Raw genomic sequence first — 17,143 nt, forward strand, 5'->3', positions numbered from 1 at the left:
ATATTAGTCAGATATCCATTAGAGCACCGGACATCAGGGACCATGACCTTCAGATAACCTTGGACCAGACGTTGTAGGAGAGAGAGAGAGAGAGAGAGAGAGAGAGAGAGGAAGGAATGGTATGGAAACACACTGCATGTAACAGCCACCTGCTATACTGGAAATAGCAGCTTCCCTGTTGATTCTCTTGGTAAATTAATCAGAGGCCAATTTCATTTCATCTGAGGGAGATAAATACAAAGAAAAACAACAAAAGATAGAGTAAACAATAAACAGGTGTAAGGCAAAGATGCAGCCGGAGGCATTGCATCACTCTTTATAACGGACCAAGAAATTAGAGAGGAGGATGACTTAATGGATTGTAAACTATCGATAATAAATAAGCACAGGACGGAAGTGATTATTTCAAAAATGAAAGATCAAGTTCTCAGGGAAGTAAACGTTAATTTGATTGTTAAAAGATCAGCTTCATCTACCTAAGCTTGATTTAAGCTCATCTGTGTTTGACAGATACAGGTTCATAGAGCCTCTGTGCCAGTAAAATGTATAAAAACATCTGATAGATTACTCAACCAAGTAGAATTTGGATGAAACCTTTTTATCTCATATTATATGACGAAACAAGGATATATATTTACTGCTGAGAGAATGTTAAACCAAATTGATCCAGTCTCATTAGTAATATAACGCTTTTTTATATAAAATCATGAAAGAATGAGCTGTTCATAAAACATAATTTCTACCACCTGCAGCCACATAAAAAATAACACCTGCTAAAAGTGGGTTTTCTAATGAATACTGGGGAAATATAATCAAACAAAAACAACCAATTAGAGTACAGTATCACTAAATTCTGCAAAGAATTAGCTACAAAAATAGCTCCCTGACTTTAATAACATTACAGAAAAGCAAAACAAAGGATTTTATATTATTGATAAGAATATATGTAAACATGTCAGAGAAGTCTTTTTCTTACACAGGCTAAAAAAAGATCCAAAATCTATGTCCTGCTAAGTGAAAAAACCCCATTTATCTACAGATTTCATCCTCACCATCAGAAAGTTTCACTTAATTAGCAGAATAATCATTATTTGATTGACAAGTATTTTTATTTTTTATTGCCACAGTCTTTCTGTTGTTGTTAGTTGCTTTTGTAACAATGTGTTACACATGTGTGCTATTAAAGCATGATTATTATGAATAGATTAGAGAGAGGAGGAGGAGAAAAAGGCAGCAAGTGACTGAATCAGTCTGTAGAGACATAAAGTTTTTCTATGTTTTCTTTATTTGGACAAACCTGATTTAAGAAACAAAAGAAAAATCAAGATTGTCAATTTCCAGATTTCCCTGGAAACCATCTTTAAAATTTGAATTGATTATTTCTAGACAGAGATTCATTGCATTCATTTATCCAGTTTGTTAAACAGAGAAACTCTTTCTGACAGAGTGTAAGTTTTCATAAACATTGCAAGTGATTTGAGCATTTAAAAAAAAAAAATTGGAAACAACTCAATTGTTCTAGTGCATTCAATATATTAAAAGAGCTTTCTGAAGCATCAGTGGCTAAACAGAGTGCCCTCTTTTTACAATAACCTCATAGCGGGTCAATCTGTATCAGTACACGGGTATTTCCATACATTGGAATGTCTATAATGTGTTGTGCTAAAGATTTTCTCTTCCCATCAGTTCCCCCATATTGTAGCTACAACTGTAAGAGTTAGATGAGCGAGGCTGTAGATTACACTGCTCTGTAATTAGGCACATATAAAAACTCATTACTCCTTGCACATACGGAGCTATAGAAATGGGAATCAGGATTCCCATAAAGGCACATAAAAAGTTGTTTTTTTTTTCTTCCAAAATGTCTGAACTGTTTTTTGTTTCCCGCCTCCGTCCATAATTTTTTATACCAAAGAAAGAGATGGTTAGGAGGATGATTGTGAGGAGGATAGAAACAAAGATCACCTCACACGATCTCTTCTCTTCTGAGGGCTTTGCAGAGATGATGCTCGATACTCTATTTGAAACAGACTGGTTTAAAAATACCCAATTTTAAAATCTCCCCAGTATTCCCAGTGCATCCCCTTTTACTTGTTCTCACCATCTTTTCATTTTAAGCAAACACAGTAGTCAAATTGAAAATTGGGCACGTGCTGCAAGGCTGTGCAAACACAAATGACGGAACAAGGAAGACTACAGTTGAGTGCAGTTAAGAGTACAAGCTCTGCTGTTACAATGAGAATTGAGAGGAGATGTATATCTTCATATTCTAAATATCCAGTCAGTTAAATCACATATGCAGCCTTACATTTGTCCAGTCAGAAGTTGATCTATGTTAAGTTTTACCTAATAACCGCAGCAGAGTCAGTTGTTCAGGGGAGGCAGATGAGATGGAAAGCTGATCCTAAATCAGCACTGATAAAATCAGACCTGGTATCCAGGTGGTGGACATTTATAAGCTTCAGAACAGCCCGTCTCTTCACGCTAAAACGACGCTTATGCAATTTAGTGCTGCATAATTAATCCTCGTCCTTCTCTTGGAGCTGCAGCGCCAGGATTCACAGTTTTTTCTTTTTGTGCACCATCTGAGAAAGTTTTCCTGGTTCAAAAAAAGCTCACAGACTATCTGTGCGGGCGTGGCAGCTGTCACACACTCGGACCGGGTGGTCCCAGCCTCGGGAGGGCACGGGCTTGATGCGGGTGGAGCAGGGGCCGCACACGCCCTGACCACAGGCCCTGCAGTGGTGCTTGGACATCGCCGAAGTGAAGGTTTTGGAGCACTGGTGGCACTGGGTGATGTCCTGGTCGGGCACCCAGTAGTCTGGCCGAGCCACGTCTTTCATAAAACCTGAGGATAGTGGACGGAACAGTAGATATATAATCCAAGATTTTTGGTATCAAATATCCATATGGGAACAGAACAATATGTATATAATATTATACTGGGGATAATAAATCTATTTACAGGACATCAAGCTTCTTAATGTTTATCTCCAAACTGCTATTCAAGATAGATGGATATCTTCCAGACCATTAGATGTTTATTTAGTCCATACTTTCTTTGCAGGTGAGCTGTCAATCCATCACCTCAGTTGCGAGAATATAAAGTAAATCGATGTCAGCACAAATTTGGGGGTTTGTTGCAATAATGTTCCAATTCACTTCCATCTATACTTTTGTTTGTTTTGAAAAAGAGAAAAACATTCAGCCAATGATTGCATCGGTGATACAATAGACCAAATTGCCTTTTTGTAGTGCAAAATTGGCACTGAACATCATCTGATTGTTCAAAAGCAATTTAACCCAGAGACAATGTGCAACCAGACAGAGTGTGTATTGGTTAAAACGCCGCTGCACTCACAGAGCGGGTAGTCCACGGCTGTGGTGACCATGTCCAGTGTAGACTGGGCCACCTCCGTCACTCTGCGAGCTATCAGCCCACGAGGCTCCACCTTACACACTAAAGAAAAGAGGTGTGTGGGAGAAAGTCACAGACAGCAGACAAAGGTAGCAATAACAATATTTATATAGAAGCAGCTATCACAGACACAACCCGCACACAAGATCTGAGATTTTTCTTTCTATTCCCACTGCACCGTCTGGATTCTGCATCCATTAAATATTTAGAAAGATGGCTATATGGCTTACATATTAAGCCATATATAATTATGCTGTCTGTAAAATGAATTTATGACATTTTACATTAAAAAAACATCTTTAAAAGTTGGAATTCTAGGTGTAGTTACGGTTTGAAATTACAAAAGGAAAGAAAAAAGATGCTAGCAAATGAAATGCCTATTTATGATCATTTACCCTGTTCTGCATTAAACCACATAATGTTCTATTCTAATCTATTAATATATCTTGCTTTATTAAAATGAATTAATTTATCACAATCTGCCTGGTTGAAGTTCCCTCATTAGTTGGAGGAGTCTTACCCTGGCTGTTGGTGGCCGCTGGTCCTCCCTGTTGGTAGCAGGCCTTACACACCCTCACAGGCCCGCTGCCCCAGCCTCTCTCTGGCACCGGCATCCTGTGGCTGGAGCACGGGTGGCAGAAACCCTCGCCACACGACCGGCAGTGGTGCTTCCTCTCCGCCTCCTCGAACACTTTCCGACAGCCATGACAGGCCTGAGGGTCACACGGGGGGAAGATTGATTCAGCGATGGAAGGACAGATATGGAAACATTATTAAAGCATGCATGAGTCAATTGTTTGTTCATCAATGTCAAAAATCCTGTGTGTTTAAGAAGTGTTTTATTACTGAAAGGTGGTCTTTTCCTAAAAAATAAGCTGTATATGTATTAGAAAGGGACAATATTTTTGATATTGGTGCTATGTAACCAGAGAAAAGGCGCTGTTTTATTCCCTTTCGCTCAAAAGGTAGAGAACCTATAACACTCATCTCCTGTGCACTGCATACAGGCTCATATAACCAGCAATATCCGTTTTCAGCATCAGGCCTACGATATTTAAATATGAGTGCAGCTGTGACTCAGAGGTAGAGCAGGTATTTGCGTATAAAAACCACATTGTAATTATACAAAGCTGGTTTGAAATCAGCAGAGCATGCATCTAAGCAGTTGTAATATTAAAAAAAAGAAATGTATTTTCACACGTGGCCCTGCATATAACGACTTTAATCCTCGTCAGTTCTGCAGTATTTGTTGCTTGTTTCAGCTCAAGCTCTTCACACTCACAGTGATCTCTGTGTTGGGTCTCCAGTATGGCGGTGCCACCTGGTCAGTGACCCAGGCAGCGACAGCTTTGGTGGGCCCGGTGCTGTACTCCGACACTGACTGGATCACGTAGTTCATCCCATCCAGGACCCTCTGGGCGGCGTTCTGGTGGTTGGTCAGAAAGGTGTCCGACTGAAAGATGAAAGAGGGATTAAAAAGGGTTTTATAGCAAAAAAAAAAAAAAAAATTGGAGCCTTCCACTTAGCACTTATTGTATTCCTATTAGTTTGTTGCACTTAAAAAAATTGGTACCCTTTAATTAATCCCTACTGAAGCCGTGATAAATGGTTAAATGTATCACTTGCAGGATCTCCGTCTCTTAGTTGAAGCTAACTGCACACCAACATGCATTCAATATGTTGCCATTTTAATGTTGCATTAATGGAAAATGTTATGCATGTTGCACACGAATGAATTTAATAATCACAATCAAATGTCATGTATTCTCAGTTTCTAAATGATCTGGTCTGGCCTCGAGGAACAAGGATGCACGATAACTGTGAATAATCTCATCCAGCAGATGGAGAAACAATTATCTCAGAATTCAGTGATTTTGTGCTGAAACTATAAACGGGAGGAGGAGAAGAAGGGTGGAGTACTCACCCCCTCCCAGACATGTTTGACCTCGGATCGCACCACGCCGCTCTCAGGGTCCTGGTTTCCCACCCAGTACTGTCTGCTGCGGTAGATTACACCACAGCTAGCGCACTCCAGCACATATCTGAGAGGGAGGTGGGGAGAGAACATGCACGATGATCGGATGATAGGCAATGAAAAGGTTTGTGTGTGTGTGTGTGTGTGTGTGTGTGTGTGTGTGTGTGTGTGTGTGTGTGTGTGTGTATTTACGTACCCTGACCAGGCGTACTTGGCGAGTCCAAACCACGGGTTGTCAGTTGAAGCGGACGTCTTGGGCAAAACAATCACCTCTCTGCCTCCTTCATAGCACCTCTGGGGAAACGAGACATAAAACACAGATACTAATATAGAACATATACTGTATAGTGTTTTATTTGTTAGATGAACAGCTGAAACCACATTAGCAACATCACATTTTGAACTTGAACACAGTTCACCTAAACTAGCCGGTGTCACTGGTGTCAGGAGTCTTACCTTACAGATGAGGACCTTGTTGTTGTACTGGTGCACATACTGGCACAGTCCATCTGCCACGTGGGGGACCCTGTCTCTCAGATGGTTCATTCCATTTTTACAGCGAATGCTGGAGGAGAGACAGAAAACCAGACCTTTCAGACCAACATGACAGACGTCAAGAGTCAGTGATGCGAAAAGCCTGACAGTCCATTAATCCTGGGCCGACTCCTTTCAGAACCGGTGTTTTGATTTCTCCCCCTCTCAGCTTTAAATCAAGAAGACGCACAAAGAAAAGGGGACTTCCATTTCTCCTTTCCAAAAATATGGAAAAGACATCAAGTTTTATGTGTCCCACTGGGGAAACATACATAAGAACAACAACAGATTTCTGCTTACGAGAATGAATTCCAAATCTGTTAGTCAGCCAGAGGCAACTGAAAGAGTTCTGTTTTTGTTTATGTTTATGTTTCCATCTGGCAATAAAAGCCTCTAACTGCTGTGTGAAGAGTTTGAAGTGGAGGGAAGTTCCCTAACTCAAGTAAAAAGACAACATTTAGGAAAAACATTTAGAAATTAGAGATCTGGCCCAGACATGATTCAAGACTTATAAAAATACATCTACTACGTCTCCATGGTACAATTGTAAACATTGGAATAAACGCTGTTGAACTGGAATCTGTATCTGCTGAAAGGATGCAAAAGATCAATGCACAGATGTCCGATCCTGCTAATGCATGCAATGCAAACATGTGAACCGCAGATTAATTACACAGTTTAACCATTATAGTGTGAAATTAAGTTTTAACGATCGCTATCTGCCAATAATCAGTAAAATATGTCATCGGGAGAACACCGTCAATGCTTTCTAGTTGCCATGCTACATTGTGTAGAACAAATCCATGTTGAAATATGCAGGAGGAGAGCTAATTAAAAATGGCAGCAACAGCTAACGTTAACAGTATTCAGCAATAGTGACTTATAATGTCATCATGACATCAAATGTCATTTCCAAAATGTAATATTTTGTGAAGCAATTGGAATAAATACAGTTGTTTGCAGGAGATGTTTTCAAAGTAATATAAAATACATAAAGAAAGTGAATTATGACCCGTTTATCTTCATGTCACTAGCTTTTCAGCAGATTATAAATCACATTTAAAGTTTTGTTTTTTTTAATTAAAAAATTACAATCTTTTTTTCCCCCATCATTTTTATTGTGTTTTTATGAAAATAAGCACTACAGATGACTATAATAAAGTAAAATGATAACATTTAGAATTTTTGATGGTTTAAACTGACGATGATGATGAGTTTTCAAGATGTTTGTAATGACTTACTTGCAGCTGAGGCAGACAGCAGAGCAGGTGAAGTACTCGTCTGGGAAAAAGGAGTAAGGGGTCATCTTATCGTCTGACAGTTCCCCACAGAAACGCTCACTTAGAGCCTGAGGAAAAAAGAAAAAGGAAGGCAGAGATTGATGGGAGAGAGGAAAAGTGGACACAAAACAAGATGAGAGACCATTCATCTCTATTAAATTGCTCTAAAATTCTTGTTGCTTATTGAACATAAAAAGTTATGGACGACCACTTACCTCCAGTGCGTGAAACACTATCCCGGGCTGTCTGGGGGAGCGTGTGTGAGTGTTCTTCACTTGCTGCCTGACGGCCTCCAGCAGCCTGCTGTAGTCAGTGGGAGGTGTAATGGTCTGTGTGCCAACGTACTGCACCGAGCTGAAGGCCTCCGTCCCCAAGCCCAGATCGTGAAAACGCTTCTGGAGCAACGTGTCAGCCTGGCTGGCGCCCTTAGAATCTACAAGGGAAGGAAAGGAGAAGACGTTTTAGTTGGAAATAATGAACCACAGAACAAGAGATTAAAACCCATAAACATAAATCCTGTAAAAGGGCAAAAAGTCATGCTCGTAAAACTGTGTTTACAGTATACTCATGCAAAAAAAAAAAAAAGTATATTTCCCTTCTCCTACCTTGACCGAGTAACTGGGTGTGCGTTGTTTCCTGGAAGACGATCACGGCTGGCCCCAGAGAAGAGAGGGGCACGTTCAGACTACAGCGGCTGGAGAGGGCCCTGAGCTCCGGGGTGAAGTGCTTCAGGTAGGCCCCCGAGGCGTTGCTCAGGAACTGGAACATGTCGTTGTGGAGGCGCTCTGCCCGGGTACGATAGACCACTATGTCAGACACCGCCAATACCTGGAAAAGAAGGGAGTAGATAAATATAGAGCTAAGTAGCATATCTGACCTTAACCGAGGAAATAGGACACATGGAGAAGTGGAATGTAGATGTGGGGGTGCAAGGTTTTGCTGATTTGCTACAGTATGAGCATAAGGGGAGGTTGACAATGAAGACATGCCAACTCTCTTGAACACAAAATATCTTAAAAGACTGCAGCCTGTGACTGATGTTAATTGCGTGAGGAAAATAATTAAAACACCCTAATGTTATGTTTACACATAGTAGCTCGTCAGCCCCAAAGCACACATCACATCTGACTCTTTTAACAGCCAACTAAATGTACAGGGAAATGGATGTGTCACCCTCTCTAGAAATCAGCTGTCCCAAAAAACAAGCACCACTCACACCCTCGAGCAACACCGAGCTGGGGATGAAAAGAAGGGCTGTAATGCAATTTGGGATCTATCAACAAATGTAGCTAGTGCCCAAATGTACCAGCACACATTGTCTCCGGGGTTGGAAATTGGCACCAGCTATTGATAGGCTGGTGGATTTTGGAATCAACCGGCCACAGTGACAGATGGACAAAAAAGTTGATTTCCAACACTGATTTTCTCACCCTAACACCCCATCGATTGTGTAATATAATGACAAACTACTAATAAATGTAATATTTTCTGTAAAAACATCCAGCGATCAGTCAATTCCAACAACAGCAACCAGCGACCAGTAAAATTACCTTTAGCAGCAGCCGCATTCTCTGGTTCTGATTGGCCGCGGCCCCCAACAGGCCCTCGGTATCCAGGGAGACCAGGCCGAGGGTGGGGTCATACGCCGCCCACACTCCCACCGTGCAGGAGCTGGGGGACTTGGAGGTGTAGAACACACTCTCACCGCCGAATAGGATGTGGTTGAGGGTGTGGGACTTGCCGTCGCCGGTGTTGCCGAAGATGGAGATCACCTTGACTCCGGTCACGTCCCCACAGCCGAGTCTGTCCACGAACTCAGACTCATCGCGGACCTTTGAGAGGGAGATGAAGGAGAAGAAAGGTGGGTGGGTGGGGGGTTATTTTTTGGACAGAAGATGGATTGCTGTACTTTTTTCTTTTTTTTAAACATGATATAATTGGCTCCCCTGCTGACTTTATTGAATCAAGGGGAAAGCGTGAATGAATTTAAGAGAACAAGTCAGTCTTTGACACAACAACCAAAAAAGAACTAGATAAGATAAATAAGATAATCCTTTATTAGTCCCGCAGCGGGGAAATTTACAGGATTACAGCAGCATAGGGGATAGTGCAAACAAGAGACATAGTACAAAAACAAGATGTAGAAGTATTATAAATAAGCAATAAAAACAGTAAAGAATCCACAATAACTGAAATATTATATATACAGACAGAATAACTATTATAACTATTATTGCACAGTGTATTTGTATTGCACAGGTTTTTAGTGTCATGTGTCATGTGGTCTACTGGGAGCAGAGCTGGTTGTGCAACCTGACAGGAGCCGGAAGGAAGGACCTGCGGTACCTCTCCTTCACACACCGGGGGTGAAGCAGCCGGTGGCTGAAGGAGCTGCACAGAGCTGCCAGGGCGTCCTGCATGGGGTGGGAGGTGTTGTCCATCAGGGATGATAGCTTGGCCATCATCCTCCTGTCTCCCACCACCTCCACCGTATCCAGTGGACACCCCAGCACACTGCTGGCCTTCCTGACAAGTTTGTTGAGTCTCTTCCTGTCGGCTGTCGAGATGCTGCTGCTCCAGCAGACCACTGCATAAAGATGGCTGATGCCACCACAGAGTTGAAAAAGGTCCTCAGGAGTGCTCCCTGCACTCCAAAAGACCTCAGTCTCGTCAGCAGATAGAGTCTGCTCTGACCCTTTTTATAAAGTGCATTTGTGTGATTAGTCCAGTCCAGTTTATTGTTCAAGTGAACACCCAGGTACTTATGGTCAAGCCCTACACCCCCGCCCGACCACTTCGCTCTGCTGCCTCGGGGTGATTGGTTGCCCCGTCGCTCAGAGGTCACTGCGCCCGATCGACCCGGTCACAGCTTTTTTCTGTCCTGGCCCCTCAGTGGTGGAATGAACTCCCCACCGACGTCAGGACAGCAGAGTCGCTGCTTTCGGCGCAGGCTGAAAACTCACATCTTCAAGAAGTACTACCCTGAGCCTTCCATTAGCACTTATTGTATTCATATTAGTTTGTTGCACTTATTGTATTCGTATTAGTCTGTTTCAATTATTGTATTCGTATTAGTTTGTTGCACTTATTGTATTCATATTAGTTTGTTGCACTTATTGTATTCGTATTAGTTTGTTGCACTTATTGTATTCATATTAGTTTGTTGCACTTATTGTATACGTATTAGTTTGTTTGTTGCACTTGTTGTATTCGTATTAGATTGTTTCTGTACTTTTGCTCTGGTTTATGCTCTTAGATGCTTGTTTAGGAAAGGAGATGCACTAGTAGTTCTCTTGAATACATACAGTACCAGTCAAAAGTTTGGACACACCTTCTCATTCAACTACTTTGAAGAATCTAAAATATAAAACATATTCTGGTTTGTTGAGCATTTGTTTGTTTACCACATAATTCCATATGTGTTCCTTCATAGTTTGGATGTCTTCAATATTAATCTACAATGTAGAAAAAATAAAATAAAGAAATAAAGAAAAACCATTGAATGAGAAGGTGTTTCCAAACTTTTGACTGGTACTGTATACAGTATACATATATATATATATATATATATATATATATATATATATATATATATACATATACATATATATATATATACATATATATATATATATATATATATACATATACATATATATATACTGTATACAGTACCAGTCAAAAGTTTGGATGTCTTCAATAATAATCTACAATGTAGAAAAATTAAAAAACAAATAAAGACAAATCATTGAATGAGAAGGTGTTTCCAAACTTTTGACTGGTACTGTACATCTTACTGACTATACATACTTACATCTTACTGTTTATACTAAACTTGACTGGTACTGTGTATTGATAAGTACAACAACCCCCATTATCACATGCACTTTGTACTTTGAGGAGGAGCCTCCCTCCCTCCCTGCAGGTCAGCTGTGCAGTATGACTCACCTGGGAATCCCCCATAACCCCCACTACCCATGTCTTATTGTGCAAAAACACCTTTTAATAATTTGATTTAAATAAAGCATAACTTTAACTTCATCTCGTCTCATGCATGAGCTCTGTCACTGTTAGCATCAGTGCTTCAGGCCTGCATGTCACTGTCAGTGCAGCCTGTTAGCATGCTAGCTAAGGTTAGCATGCTAGCTAAGGTTAGCTTCCACTCTACCTGCAGGTTTTCCTGTTCGTCCACCAGCAGGAAGCTCCTCCTCCCTTCCTCCTCCTCCTCCTTCGCTGTGCTGATGGAGATGCTCTCCATTTCTTTCATCAGCATGTCTGACATCGTTGTTTTTAATTAATTAACATGTTTTTAAGACGGGGAAGTTCTCTCTCCGTCAATCACAACAACAACAACGCGTGGACTGGCGACGTAAGAGGAGGGGGGAGGAGCCACGGATGCACGTACGCGGTGACGTCAGACGCACTGTGCGTACGTTCGGGGGGTTCGGCGTCTTTGTCTGGGACTGCAGCACCACCCTGCGGACGGAATAGGGAATTACACCTGTCATTTAAGTAAAACTTCTGATATCAGAGGATTTAAAGAAACATAAAATTAGGTGATGATACTTCACAGACTCGTAAATTATGTAGAATATTTTTAAATAAAGAAATAAAGAAAAACCATTGAATGAGAAGGTGTTTCCAAACTTTTTGACTGACTATACATACTTACATCTTACTGTTTATACTATGTATATATACACACACACATATATATATATATATATATATATATATATATATATATATATATATATATATATATATATATATATATATATATATATACATACATATACGTATATATATATTTAAACCAAATAAAATGTAAGTCTTTATGTTTGTTTCACAAGGCTATATAAAGCTGAGAAATTTGTGAGTTATTTAAAAACAGCACCTAAGATAAGATAAGATAAGATAAGATAAGATAATCCTTTATTAGTCCCGCAGTGGGGAAATTTGCAGGCTTACAACAGCGTAGAGTAAAGTGCACACAAGAGACATAGTAGTAGAAGACAAGATAAAAAATAAAAAATGAAAATAAAAAAACAGTAGAAAAACAACAATAACTGAAATATTATATTTACAGACAGAAAAAAACTAACTCATAATTACAGCAACACTGAATGAAAGTTTTGCTATTTAACTGGCAGAGAGTGTTTTATTGGAGCAGTGGTGCCATGTTAGGGCTCCTTGCTAATGTTCATTAAATATTTGTTAGCACAGATCTATAAATATCACATGTCACTGAATGGCTTCAGAGCGGCGCCACTGCTGCGAACAGGACATGGAGAAAGAAATTCCAGCATTGCTGCTCAAACAGTCCTGGCTGAGCTCCATCGGATTTTCCTTGCTTACTTCCTTCTTCCACCTTCCCTTCCTTCCTTCCTTCCTTTCTTGCTTCCTTCCTTCCTTCCAAGCAGGGAGAGAAAGCATGTTTGGGAGGAATTTAAAGGAGGAATTAAGGAAGGTAGGAATAAAGGATGGAGGGGTGAGGAGATTGAAGAGGGTCCCAGCCTTTCCCCGGGCTCATCCATGAGAGACAAATGTCTGAAAGAATCAATTATAGGCCTACTCTCAACCCCATCGCCCCTGATTAATGAATAATTAAAGCTGCTCAGTGCAGGGCTACCTAGCACAGATAATATAAGATTAACCACGGGTCTATCAACATGCCACCACTATTGTAAGGTTATGTAGACACAGCGTCTCCTAATTTGCCCTAAAATTGTTAGTATAAACATATCATTAAAGGGTAATAGCCTATCATTTAATAAGATAGGCCTATATTTTCTTCAGTAGAATTCAGTTGATCACCTTTGAATGTGGATTGTATGTTTAAAGGAAATTAGGCTAATGCTTTTCTATATATACATAATATATACAACATATATTATTATTATATAATATAGTATACTATTATATATATATATATAGTATTTTATTATATTATATAATATATATAGAAAACCATTAGCCATATATATATATATCATTTCATACTAGTTGCTCCTATAATAAGCTCCCAGGTCAGGTGATACTTGGCCAATACCTCACTTAAGTACTAATTATCAACGCAAAGACCACCGCTGCAATGTTTTATATTATATTATATTATATTATATTATATAAATAGAAAAGCATAGCCATATATATATATTTATAATTGTATACTAGTTGTTCCCTATAATAAGCTCACAGGTCAGGTGATACTTGGCCAATACCTCACTAAAGTACTTAGCCCATATGCAAAGAAAGCATAACTCTAATCAATCATTTCTTAATATTATCTTCCCTTCATTCAGTATGAAATGTGGGCTTCCCATCAAGTTGCCACTTACATGATGTGGTGCAATTTTGGGACTGGCCAGTGCAGACTCAACCTCGCCCATCATCATCCTCCTCCTCATCATCATCCTCCTCCTCATCATCATCATCATCATCCAGACAAGGAAACAATGCATGAGAGCAAGCTGGCACACTGACTGACAGTCCTGCAACCCAACCTTGACATAACTGTTTTTTTAATTTATTTTATTTAAATAAATTCACAATTGGGGAATGGCTTTGCTCTTACAAGTCCGAGGCGGGACTGTGGTCCACTTTAAGCCGCCATCCCCGCTGGTACTTGTAGTGCGCTCCCCTTCATGGTCCATGTTGACATGCGTAAAAGACTACACTTCCCCAAAGCTGTCACAGGGCGCTCCGGCATCCCATTGGCTGCCCGATGCAGCCGCAGCCCCAGAGAATGAATGAAATTGGAATAGCAGCTACATTACATGTACAATACCGGGCTCTGCAGTGTTGCATTCTATCATACTATATCAAAATGGCCACAGCGGTGCAGAACCCCCTCAAATCGTAAGTACAACACATTTGCTGTTTTTGTTTTTGGTACAATTGTGCATGCTGTCAGTGCAATTTAACAGCCTTAAATGCCCAGATATGTATCTGCACGATTATCAACACATCTGTACATGCAATGCATACAGCAGATATGGAGGTAATGCCTGCAAAACGCGAATCAGCCTGGAAGAAAAGTTATATTTAAAGCTGACTGGAGAGGAGGGGGGTTCTGGTTTATTTATGTGGAAAATAAAGAGTGGATCATTGTGCGCACCGATACAGTTCATATACACGTTTGAGCAGCGTGTGTGCAGGGGTATGGAGGAATGCTGGAGGTAGATTTGGGTGACCCGGTGTGTCCCTTGCCACTGTGGCCGGCCAAGATCCCGGTCACAGCCAGGCTGGAGTGGCAGGCTGGCCGGGAGGCAGGGAGCTTAGATGGCTCTATGGTACCGGTGGGCGCATTTTTTTTGGGGGGGGTTGGACACAGAGGGGGTAAACAGGTAGGCAGGGTGAAGATCACTGCCAGTAAATACGCTGGTGTACGGCGTTAACTCCGAGACATGCTTTCATCTTCCGCGCCTATAATAAAGCCTATAATAAAGCCTATAATAAAGCCTATAATAAAGCCTATAATAAAAAATCTAAATTGCATTCTGGCGCTTTTACACTTAACGTGCACCTTCACGGTAAATCCACCCGTTTAAGTTTCTCCCTTTATGGTTCCCTTTGTGCAGGTTTTTTATTTTTGGGGGGGTCTTTTTGTTTTTTTTGTTGTTTTTTTCCTGAGGCTGATATTTCAGCGGAATGCAGACGCCTGCTGCCCGCCTGGGCTCCCGGCCAAAAAGGTGGCTGATGTGCGTCTGTCAGCGGGTACTTACAGGGATGTAGACCCCCCCAAAAAATAGAAAAGCACCACAATAGCTTTAATATACATATACAGCAGAGGAGTGAGCACACAAACAGACCCAGCTTAGGCAGTTTGTAACAAAGAAAAGTCATAGACCTAAAAACACGCGCGTCGGATGCTGGTTTCACCTGAGCAGGGATATGGGATACAGCCTGTCTGTCTGCCTGCCTGTCTGTCAGCCTGTCTGTCTGTCTGTCAGCCTCTCTGAGATGCAGACACAGGCGACATTTCGTGAAATTCCATGAGCGACTGCCCTGTACGTGCCTGCTCTGGAGAGCCCTTCACAGCAGAGAGAGAGAGAGGAACTGGAATGGTACTGATGAGAAACTGTGTTGTGCTGTGATGGTATTTCAGTGTTTTGGGCTGAATGCATTTCACTCACATGCACACATGTCAATGATAGCACGAGAAAGATTTGAGATAAATAATTCTGAGGTTTCACAACGCTCTGATAAACTGGTATCCGGTGGTGTTGTGGTGCTGATGGGACAGGAGTGGACAGGTGGACTGGGTGGAGGCTGTCATGTGGGACCTTTTTGAGCTCAGAGCTTCTTCTCCTCTCCTCAAAGGGATGCTCATCCGAGCAGAGCCAAAGGGTGGCCAGATTAGTCCCAGAGGCCCTCTCTGACACCATGTCAAGAGGATTAAATTGACTGATTTGCATGGAATATATATATATATATATATAAATATATATATATATACACAGTATATGTACCAGGGCAGAGGGGGAAGTGAGGTTGTGGTGGCAGGAAAGAGAATATGATGTGGAACGAGTGAACGTAGTATAATGTAAACTAATGAATTAGTGTCCAGTTTGCAGTGGTGGTCTTTGCATTGTTTTTAAGTGCTTGAATTTATACAAAAGAGGGGGAAAAAAACAAGACATGGAGCAAAGTTGCAAGCCAGATGCAGACCTGCAGGGATGCTGGCACACTGTCTCACTACAGCATCCGACTCTATGTGCAATAATAAAGCTGAATGTATTCATTCCACAAGGCCACAGCAATCAACGCCGCCTTTAACACCTCACCAACTGTATAAATGCTACGCAGTATGGGTTTAACTACGTTCCAGTGACTGCGATCTGCCTTTTTTTAAAACAAGCCCCGGTTATTTGCATGTCTGCAAACAAACCAGGCTTACAAATTATAAGGCCTTTACAGCAAAATTGGGGGGAAACCACTAGAAGAATTAGGTTTAGAGCGGCTGTCTGCGAGCCGGAGACAATCGCCTGTTGTGTCTCTTAACTTTCAAGAATCTCTGCAATGGATTTTAATCAATTCGGTGGATGTAAATTCAGCAGGACGCGTTCACAATTGTCACCCAAGTGTGAGTGGAGTGGGCCTGCAGTGGTGTGTTGCGTGGACGTACAGTGGAGGGTTCATTTGTGTGCGAAGGCAAATCAGTGGAGGAGGAGAGCAGCTCCAATCTACTGGGCATTTCCCCACCAGCTCTCTCTCTCTCTTTCTTTCTCTCTCTGTCTCTGTCTCTCTATCTCTATCTCTCTGTTGGATTAGAGACTTGTTTAATCTCTCCTTCTCCTCTGCCTCCTCCATCCCCCTCCTCCTCTTATTTCCTCCCTGTCCTCCCATCACCCCTGCTGCCTCGTCTTCCACGCGTCCCCCCCCTCCCTCCTTCTTCATCACTTTCTCCATCCATCACTCTTTTTTCGCCATCTCCTCTCTTTTGTTCAGCCATTTCCTCTCTGTCTCGCTCGCTCTCTCTGTCTCTCTCTTTTTTCCATTTTCCTGCTTTTTCGGCCTCAAACCATCTGAGCCCTCCAAGACGCTTACCCTCAACCTCCCCCACCCTCCACCCTCCACCCCACACTCACCCCCCACCCTCCACCACGGTTCTTTACATTGTGAATCAAGACATGGCATTACGTTAATATTCAGCAAAAAGTACTGAAGATAATTCTTTATGCGTTTTGTCAGATCCTTTTAAATCTTGATTCATCAGAGTTCCTTTAGAGAGATTTACTGTGGATTTGAACTATCTAGTGTCAGAAAGTCTTTATAATCCACTGTTTATACCAAATTATACAACCTTTTCATATGTGGCATCACAGAGTGATATGTTGGTCCCAATTAAATTAAACCAACGGCAGGAATTTTGACTTTATGACACTCATCGTGAAGGCACACAGGTGTCAGAAACAGTGATGTGCCACGTGT

General features: G+C 41.3%; 2 protein-coding genes across 2 annotated transcripts in view; one reads left to right on the plus strand and one right to left on the minus strand.

The window, feature by feature from the left end:
• Window positions 1–1,266: 1,266 nt before the first annotated feature.
• On the minus strand, window positions 1,267–11,561 carry si:ch211-11n16.2 (zinc finger FYVE domain-containing protein 1). The gene is made up of 12 exons (XM_054613086.1): window positions 11,376–11,561; window positions 8,758–9,039; window positions 7,813–8,035; window positions 7,423–7,640; window positions 7,169–7,275; window positions 5,850–5,958; window positions 5,590–5,687; window positions 5,343–5,460; window positions 4,701–4,871; window positions 3,939–4,131; window positions 3,362–3,460; window positions 1,267–2,848 (listed from the first exon to the last, which is right to left on the minus strand). Exons 1-12 carry the CDS (start codon window positions 11,487–11,489, stop codon window positions 2,616–2,618), a joined length of 1,965 nt encoding a protein of 654 aa, XP_054469061.1. The 5' UTR covers window positions 11,490–11,561; the 3' UTR covers window positions 1,267–2,615.
• Window positions 11,562–13,955: 2,394 nt separating this feature from the next.
• dpf1 (double PHD fingers 1) overlaps window positions 13,956–17,143 on the plus strand; it is a 36,626-nt gene continuing 33,438 nt past the window's right edge. The window contains exon 1 of the mRNA XM_054613271.1: window positions 13,956–14,068. Coding sequence (XP_054469246.1) covers window positions 13,956–14,068 — 113 coding nt within the window. The remainder of the gene's footprint in view (window positions 14,069–17,143) is intronic.

This window comes from Anoplopoma fimbria, chromosome 1 (assembly GCF_027596085.1).
Source record: "Anoplopoma fimbria isolate UVic2021 breed Golden Eagle Sablefish chromosome 1, Afim_UVic_2022, whole genome shotgun sequence".
Lineage (NCBI taxonomy): Eukaryota > Metazoa > Chordata > Actinopteri > Perciformes > Anoplopomatidae > Anoplopoma > Anoplopoma fimbria.